General features: G+C 48.7%; 3 protein-coding genes across 3 annotated transcripts; all 3 read left to right on the forward strand.

Moving 5' to 3' along the window:
* The first annotated feature begins 424 nt into the window (after positions 1–424).
* K441DRAFT_660165 (uncharacterized protein) lies at positions 425–1,584 on the forward strand. Its single transcript, XM_067648659.1, has one exon. It carries the CDS (start codon positions 741–743, stop codon positions 1,104–1,106), a length of 366 nt encoding a protein of 121 aa, XP_067503831.1. The 5' UTR covers positions 425–740; the 3' UTR covers positions 1,107–1,584.
* Positions 1,094–1,641, forward strand: K441DRAFT_687254 (acetyl-CoA synthetase-like protein; the record flags this gene model as incomplete). The annotated part of the gene is made up of 2 exons (XM_067652077.1): positions 1,094–1,145; positions 1,196–1,641. 2 exons carry the CDS (start codon positions 1,094–1,096, stop codon positions 1,639–1,641), a joined length of 498 nt encoding a protein of 165 aa, XP_067503832.1.
* Positions 1,642–4,687: 3,046 nt separating this feature from the next.
* Positions 4,688–5,848, forward strand: K441DRAFT_117195 (ras-domain-containing protein). The gene is made up of 2 exons (XM_067639991.1): positions 4,688–5,003; positions 5,055–5,848. The coding sequence occupies exons 1-2, from the start codon at positions 4,926–4,928 to the stop codon at positions 5,727–5,729; spliced, it is 753 nt and encodes a 250-aa protein (XP_067503833.1). The 5' UTR covers positions 4,688–4,925; the 3' UTR covers positions 5,730–5,848.
* Positions 5,849–9,215: the final 3,367 nt, after the last annotated feature.

The raw sequence follows: 9,215 nt of genomic DNA on the forward strand, positions 1-9,215 counted from the left end.
CGTTAATATTAGCGGAGGCAGAGTAAGTCTTTTTAGGTGCACGGTAAACAATCTCATAGGACCGTATATCACTAGGGAGTACTAATATTAAACGTATAGAGTGCTTAAAGAGCTGGCTACTAAGTAATATCACTACTGGAGGAAGGCTTATGGCGACGAATGTGGTATAAGAGGCTTTGGAGGCCTTGGCAGAATCTAGAGAGCAGTTGATATCTACTACACCACGCCAAGGATCACGAAGGTGATGATAGTGGTGAGAGAGCAGTCGCAGAAGAGTAGCTATTTTGAAGCTCTACTAGAGCCCAGGGGCGTATGGAGCTTGCTTTTAAATAAAACACTATATTAAGACTATACTATATTTAATATTTAATATCTTTTTAATATCTTTCAGTATTGAATAAATTTTCAATATTAATATCAATATGGCCTTTTTCGAATATTGAATATTGATAAGAGCACTGGGTGCCGCTGCCATGTTGTTCGGGGGTAGGCCAATTAGCACCCCAGATGCTAGTGCTTTCTGGCGTATCATCGAAGAGTACCGGGTTACCATCATGTTTACTGCACCCACCGCTCTGCGTGCCATCGGCGAGATGATGGTGAAATTTTTTTTTTTGAAATGATAGGCAGCCGAGGAGGTCTTAGGACACTACGAGCTCTGTTCCTTGGAGGAGAACGGAGTGAGCCTAGCATAGTCGAGATGTATCAACGATTACCCTGAGTATTGCGCTGGAGGTGCCATGGTTATCGATAATTGGTGGTCTTTCGAGTCTGGCAGTCCTATCTCTGGAATCGCATTAAGCGCTGCGGCTGGCAAAGACTTCAACACAAAACTTCGATATACTCCCCTCCCGATCAAGCTAGGTTCCGCTGGGAAAGCGATGCCGGGCTTTGATGTGAGAATTGTTGATGACGATGGGGACGAGCTACAACCGGGCTCAATGGGAAATATTATAATGGCAACACCACTAGCTCCAACTGCGTTCACGACTCTTTGGAACGACGAGAACAGATTTTATGGGAGCTACCTCAGGAGGTTTAACGCGATACCGGTGATGCAGGTACGATCGACAAAGACGGTTACATATCAATCATGTCGAGATTAGACGACATCATCAACATCGCTGCTCATCGATTTAGCACAGGTAAGTTGTCGGAGACAACCCGTTTTTGACAATCGCATTAACTTTACAAGGCGCTATTGAGCAGGCAGTTGCCTCTCATCCAGATATTGCGAAATGCGCAGTAGTCGGCATCCCGGATTCACTCAAAGGACATCTTCCTTTTGCTTTCGTCACTCTTTCCACTCAACATCATTCCCTCTCAGCTGTTCTAGATGAAGTGTTTTTCAGAGAAGTTCAGAGAAACGTCCGTGAGCAGATTGGACCAATTGCTAGTCTAGGTGGCATGATACAGGGCAAGGACATGATCCCAAAGACCAGGAACGGGAAAACACTTCGTCGGGTCCTAAGGGAATTGATTGAGAATGCCACACACAATGAATTTGAGAAAGAGGTTCAAGTTCCGACAACAATTGAAGATGCTGATGTTATTGATGTGGCAAGGGTCAAAATCAAAGAGTACTTTAGTTACAAAAGAAAGGATTTGCACAAAGCTCCTGAGACGAGGGCGAAGCTATGAGCAGATTATGAGCAATTTTGGCTGCACAAGTTCGCTTTCTGTATATTATCATTGGTCGTCGTTAGGTTGGAATTATGCCCTGTGTTGATTCATGCCACGCCTCGTGCCTGTCATTATCACTAATCCCTCGTCCTCGATAGAGACCTGGTCGCATTTGTGGCAGATATACCCCACCCCAAACGGGTATTACTGCCAGCTCACGCATGATAGGCGGGACAGAAATACGCCGCAAGGAAGGTAGAAAGAGGCACTCACTCCTCATGCAACCGACTCGTCTCGTCTGCGATGGTTAATGTTGTGTGCAACCGGCTCGATTCCTTCCCCCGCAGACAGAGTTCCCAAATTTCTTGCGTGCCACAATAAGCACAAATACTGCAATCTACCACAACCGCAGCCATGCCACCGCGACGTTGAATCCTTTCGTTCTCGTATACTCAACTCCCACTTCTACCAACTGCCACCATCACGTGATTGAAATTTGCTGCGCATTGCGGCAATTAGTTCGTGCAGCAGCTTGCTGTTTATATGCGCGAATATGTATGATTCGTTGGCAGGGCTTGGACGTACATAATACTTTACGCTTAGGTAGGATCTTAGAGGTACCTCCCTCCGGGTGGATAGCGCTGTACCCACCCTTGCAAGCTCCCCGAAGACCTCTTACCTTTCTTTACTCCGTCGCAGGGCGCGGATCTGGTTAGCCGCGGTTGCTCTGCATTTCTCCGCACTGGGACTGATCTTGCTCCCATGGCACAGTAGCATTCTCTGGTGATGCTTCGCAGTTACTTAGAGCAGGTACTTCAGCAATAAATCAAACTAGTGTCCTTGCGCTTGGCCTTTCGGCTCTACGTGGATGAATTCGGCGTACATGGCTTCGCCGGAGCCGTAGCCATTGCGGCGCCTTGTGCCGCCGGCGCGCGCCATGGGAAAATCGCAATTGATAGTTTTGAATTTTCTTGCACTTCGGAACCTCGCCGCACTCCCGCAGAGTGCACAGACTAGTTTCGTAGTGAGACGCTTCTTTGACAGGCCCAGTAAAACACGAATCAGAGGTTACTGGGGATGGCGGCCCGTTGTTGGGCGTCGAGGGATATACTACGCGGTCCCAAGCATTGTGGGGAAGTGTCGGGTGAGTACGCTTTCAACTTGTCCCTTTAAGCTTCGCCGAGGGCTGGCTGTGCGCTGATTTGCACGGCCTCGGTGGTCTGGAGTCAGCATCACGTCTGCCTCTGTGGATTCCGGGGTATCTCGCTTTGGCACGAGTCAACGGCGGGATGACGGTCAATGACTGTGAATAAAGTATAAAAGTCTCTTATATTGGTAGTCATCAGCCTCTGACATCACTGGTAATGCTGGGAGGCTTCCGACAGGCCTACGGTATGAACCCGAGGACCAACCAGGCTACAATGGAAGGCAGCGTCTGCATGGTGACAAGCTGCAAGTATTTTGGAAGTGCCGCACTGTGTCAAAAGATGCGATCCGTTCCGTCTCGAGAACCGTGCAGCGCTATTTTCTGAAAAGAAAAAAAAAACCAAAGAAATCAACTGACTTGATAGGCACGGCTCGCTATTTACCTAGAGATTACTGTTTCGGCAGCAAGGCACGAATTCCACTGGGTCTTTCAAACGAGATTCGGCAGAATTCAAGTCAAACCGTGCCCCTGGATTGGCCTCCGCAGGTCGTGGGGATACGGCTGCGTCGTGTACCCCAGCAACAACTAGAAGGATTTAGAGGAGAGCTCTTCCATAACTCCTCTTGGAAGAGTTGGTGTGTCCATGGACTACGGTGCCCTAGACATTTGACAGCGACGGTCTCTGGCTTTCTATTCCCCTCTGGAGCTCATGGCCAGTTGCATAACTATCTCCCTATAGGCACAGCCGGCCGTGAGCGGGGAGGGGCATGCGCTTGGATGCTTGAATCAGGCATAAGAGAGGGAGGTAAGAGCAGTAAGGGATGAATATTTGGTGCTGGTAATGCTTCACAGCAGCGGCTCTCACTCTCTCTAATAGGCCTTTTCACGCGCGGTTTGCGTGGGTAGGCAGGCGGTGGAGCCCTATCTCCTAGCTTCATGGGGCAGGCAGGTCTCAGGTAAACATGGGCTCTCGCTTGGCCATCCGTAGGGTTTCAAACTGAGCACGGGGCAGACGTCTGTTTGTAATAGCCATAGCATGGAGGGTTGCACGGAGGGCTTGGAGTTGGGATGGTGATTCACGGTGGACACTGGGAATGAAGGGCAGGCTGCTCGGCTGCGGGCTCTTTGACACCGCAAGCCACGCCTTGGATGCAGTCAAGATCGGGGTTTTAGAGTGCGCATTAGGGGAGCAAGACGAGCGTGCAGCTGGGACACCAATCGACGCCGGAAGTCAAAAACCTTACCGTTGAGGAACCTAACGCAGGCTGTCATGGGTCGGTCCAATCCAGGCGGGCGAGAGAGGGAGCCCTCTTCCATTTCAATCCACCGCCCGTCTATTGCTATCTTTACCAACTTGCTTCTTTCTCCTCGTCCCTTCCCCCATCGCCCCCACGTCCTAGCCAGACGCTACCCGCGCTCATGCGACGACTGCAGCGATACGGTACATCAAGATACTAACTCAGCATATACGCTCTCACGCGGGAACACGTGCAAGGATCAACACAACCACCCACAGTACATCCCAGCCCTCCTCACTGTCTCCTGCACACCAAGACCACCACCACTATTATCACCACCACTACCGTTCTTTGACACGCAATCTTGCTCCAATCCTTCTCTCGCTAATCTTTCTTGCCGGCTTCGTTTTCGTCACACTGGGCTGGCCGTTGTCGCATAGCTTCGTGCACATTTCTTCTGTGCTACACTGCTCCATCTCCTCTCCCTGAGCGACCTTGCCATTTCTCCCATCTCTCCACCCTCGGACTCTGATCAACTCTGTATCCTCTGCGCCTCCCCGTGAGCCATCGCCGTCGCACGCGCAGCCTATAATTGCGTCATCGACACGTTTTGGGCGGCAAGCTACGTACTCCTCGGCTTGTTTTTGCAAAATCTCCTCCCTGGTATCTCCATAGGTGATAAGCTGAGGAGCCCTGATCAGCTGTTCTTTGGTGTTACGAGGTCGCTTATAACTACGTGGCTGTGGGTTCTGCGCCCTCCCAGCTTGCGTTACCCTAACTATTTACCTCGACAAGACCTCCCATATCCTTGGTGCTGGCCCATCGATTACTGAGAAATTCCAATCCTACGGTTCGCGCCGCCCTCGATCCTGTAAACGAGATCGCCCAGCAGTCCGTAAGCGAAACAAAACGACAGCATGGCAGGGAAGATGACTCTCTACAAGCTTGTTGTGCTGGGAGATGGCGGTGTTGGAAAAACAGCTTTGACCATTCAAGTGCGCCATCACCTTCTACTTTTTTAATGTACTATCTGACCTTAGCTACAGCTATGTCTCAATCATTTCGTCGAAACCTATGATCCCACTATTGAGGACTCCTATCGCAAGCAAGTTCAAATCGACAATCAATCATGCATGCTAGAAGTGCTTGATACTGCAGGCCAGGAAGAATACATAGCGTTAAGAGATCAATGGATAAGAGATGGAGAGGGGTTCATCTTAGTCTACAGTATCTCCTCACGCTCGTCCTTTGCACGTATACAAAAATTTCATCACCAAATTCAAAGAGTCAAGGAATCATCACTGTCCGGATCACCAACATATCCAGGGTCACCATTGAGTGCATCATCGACAGCCTCCGGGTCGTTCGGCCCAGCACCAGTCATGCTGGTTGGCAATAAATGTGACCGGGTAACCGAGCGAGAAGTCTCAACACAGGAAGGCAGCGCCCTTGCTCGTGAATTGGGGTGTGATTTTGTCGAAGCCTCCGCGAAAAATTGCGTCAATGTTGAGAAGGCCTTCTATGATGTTGTTCGACAGCTGAGAAAACAAAGGCAGCAATCTTACAGGACTGATAGCCACAAAGGTCGGGACAAACCCCACAGCAGGCCAAACGGCCCGCGCAACAATTACAACCCTCGAGGCGACAGGCCTAGAACGAAGTATCCGAGTGGTGGAGGCTCTAGGTCAAGACACAACAAGCCTAACTGTGTAATACTTTGAGCACACAACCTATCAGGTCGTGGCGATTTGGCAACACCATGGATCTTCGAGCCCACCTGCAAAAGGATTATACCGCGGGACGATCCTGGCCTTGACTCAAGACAACCATCTAGAATTCGCAGCGCTCACATCACAGTACAGCATGTGATAGTCTACCTCGCCCGTATAATGGCTTGAGTTATCCACGGGAACCACTGTCTTTACCCACTTTTTTTGCTGGCCTAAGCATGTTTGCCTAATGCTCTTTGAGGTCCACATTCCTTTGATTTTCAGGAAGCTATCTTTCCGGACAATACTATTCCTTTCTATGAAAGAGCCAGACGGCAAGGCAGGATGTCACATTCCACAAACCACACCCCAATCATCTTCTTCTCTCATGGGTACTTCACAAGGAATCGATAGACTATGGGTCGTACGCATGATGGCGTTAGACGATTTAAGCAGAGCAGCAGCTCTAGCCCTCTTGCATGAACAGATGGCGTTTTGGATGTTGAAGCTCCATATTACGGGAATCACGGGCCCACAAGTGGCACTTTCGACTTGTACAGCTTTGGTGCTAGGACGGGGCGTGATTCGGTGCATGATGGGGGTTTTCGGGTCTCCTGGGTTCCTGGTCTCAGCGAGATGCTTTCTTTAGCTCTGCTGTCTATCTCGCACAGTATACTCAAAAAAAGTCTCATGGCCGGCTAGGGGTAGTTTCTTCTCGAGATTTCGACAGTGTACCCAACAGCAGGGGTACGGTGTCAATTTTAGCTTCGTTTCCTAACTTTGCTAGGAGTGGGAAAGGGGATTCTTTGATCAAGGCGATACCCGGGCGGGCATTGGAAAAGACTCTTGCGATTTGTTTTCTTGGCACATATTCGAGATTCATCAACCCTACAGCACTAGCCAATGCGTTTCCTTGGGAGATAGATTTTCTTCTCCATGCTTGTGTTTCTAGCGCTGTGTGGGTGCGGCTGCTTTTCCACTCACGAATAGTGTGGTTATAGAGTAGCCGGGACGTGGCTAGCAACTCCATTCTGTGTCACTTGGAACTATCAAATCATTACTTTCCCCTGCAAGTTCTAATGTACATGTCTCCACTTCTCCATGCCACCCCACGTCTATTACCATTTACAGTTTCTCAGGGACGCCAGGAGGACAATGCGAAGGCGGAGCCACGAACGTGTGCGGAGAATAAAAAGTACTGAGAATTTATCCGTCACGTGCATCACTATTAGGGCCTCAGAGATTGAGAACCTAAAGCCTTCACAGGCGACGCTGCACAATCGCCGGGGCAACGTGCATATGGCCCAAGTTGTTGTAGATCACACTTACTGTCTCCTGCCGTTTATCCCCCTCGTTCAACCATACATTCCCAACCTAAAACAAGAAACCAAACTATCTTGCTGATGTCAGGTTGGCCGTGCTTAACCATCGGATACGATTTATAAGGATTCGATAGCAGCCCACGCCTACTACCCTTTTTAGAGCTTACGGATTAAGCTGAAGGACCTAGCGGACTACTCTCATGCTCTGAAATATCCTCTTTAGCTTGGCCTTTTCCAAATCTCCACCCCGTTCTATCTTCCCTAGTATTGCATTCGGGGCCCGGTCTTATCTAGATAGCGCCCTTCGAGCCTGGTTAGCTTGATTTCTGCTGCGGGGGGAACTTGACGCTATCGACCTCAGTGTTTCAAAGAACGATGTATAGCCGACCATAACGACAACTGGTATCTCCAAATACGGCGGTACGGTGTTCGGAGTATACGCCTGGGGTTGGACTAGCGATATGGATGAGCGCAGCGTGTTATGCGAATCCTTTCCTCGGGGTTTTGCGGGCTGCGCTTGAGAGATTGGTGATTCGGTCACGGCCCGTAGAGATCTTTAGCATCTTTACATTTAGTAATTATAGCCAATGAGGATGTATCACCACCTAGTGTAATCCTACGGGCACACTGGTGATATAAGCATCGGTTTTAGGGACTGCTTGAGCCCTTTTTAAATCTCGTACAGCTTGATTTTAGGGTTATATGGGAGTGCAATTATCAACCGTCGATTAACCCTTTCTTAGGGCTCTAATATCCCTCTTTAGAGCTCCAGAAGCACTAATTAGGTAGTATATATATACATGGTGCAGGTGGTAAGACATACAAGGGTAAGTAGCTGAGTGGTAAGATATACGAGAGTAAGCAGCTGAAAAATAGTAAGCAAGTCCGATTTAGGTCGACACCTTTGCCCCATACATCTCTATCCCTCTACCTCTACCTCTCTACCTCTGCCCCTCTCTCTCTACCTCCACCTCTGTTTCTGCCTCTACCTCTCTCTCTACCTTTTTGTTGTATATCAATTTGTAACACGATTCTATCTATTACTATATTAGCTATAGATTCCTAAAAAATAGGTAAGTAGGGAGAGAGAGGAAGGGAGAAGGGAGGGAAGGGGGAAGGGAGGGAGGAAGAGAGGGAGAAAGGGAGGGAAAAAAGGAAGGAAGAGAGGGAGGAAGAAAGGAAGAGGAAGGTACAAAGGCAAGGAGGTAGAGGATGTATATATGGCTTTTATATACCACGGCACAGGGAAGGTCACTAGTTTTAGTAAAAAAAGAGGGGTGAATCTCCGCATAGACTAAAAAAGGGTCTTAGAGCCAATCTTAACCCTTTAATTTTATCCACCAGAACGAGATCCGCGCCACAATTTAGATATAATGGAGTCATTTCGCAATGCTACGGAAACCAAACCAGATATTTGACTAATTCCACCTGGTAGTTGGAATGGACAAGAGGTGATGGTTGTAGGCTGACCAAGGCGAGCTCGGGATTGGTGGTGGCCGGGTGTGCAATGAGACGACGTAGAGTAAACTTAGAACATTCGGCCAACATCTATGACTTCGAGCACGGGTTGCTGGTACGGGCTCATGGCAGATGGCTTTATTCGCATATGAAAGCATTGCCAGTTATTCCCAACAACAATCGAGCGCAACAAATCTCTTAATATTAGCCGGCCGTAGCCTGAGGTTGTTACAACACGCAGGCTCTAAAGCCTTCCGGCTGAGCCAGCCGCAGTGTCTAAATACAAAAACAAATTTAAACACCGCAGTAGGTACACGAAACTTCTAGAATCTCACGCCTGAGCGACTTGTAGTCTAAGTTAAATGATTACGCTCGGGTACTGGGGAGGATGAAATGAGATGCCCGCATGATGATTAAGTTGAAGCCGAGAGTAGGATAATGGAAAAATATGGTATATGGAATGAAATGGATGGTTCATCAATCATTATTGCAATGCTGTGCAGTGCGAAATTCTGGAGGCTAACAATAGGTTGAATCCTACGAATATAACGCCGACGCTGAAGCGCTTTACGATGGATGTACGAGTGGATAGTAGGTATAACCAAAATGGAGGGGTATGCCGGACATGGGCATCTGAGGCAAGAGATGCGTCACTACGTGATGCAATAACGAAGACGTAAAGCCTCTAGAATGACGAACGATTAATAGTGGAATGAAC

The sequence above is a fragment of the Cenococcum geophilum genome, assembly GCF_001692895.1.
Source record: "Cenococcum geophilum 1.58 unplaced genomic scaffold K441scaffold_22, whole genome shotgun sequence".
Classification (NCBI taxonomy): Eukaryota; Fungi; Ascomycota; class Dothideomycetes; order Gloniales; family Gloniaceae; genus Cenococcum; species Cenococcum geophilum.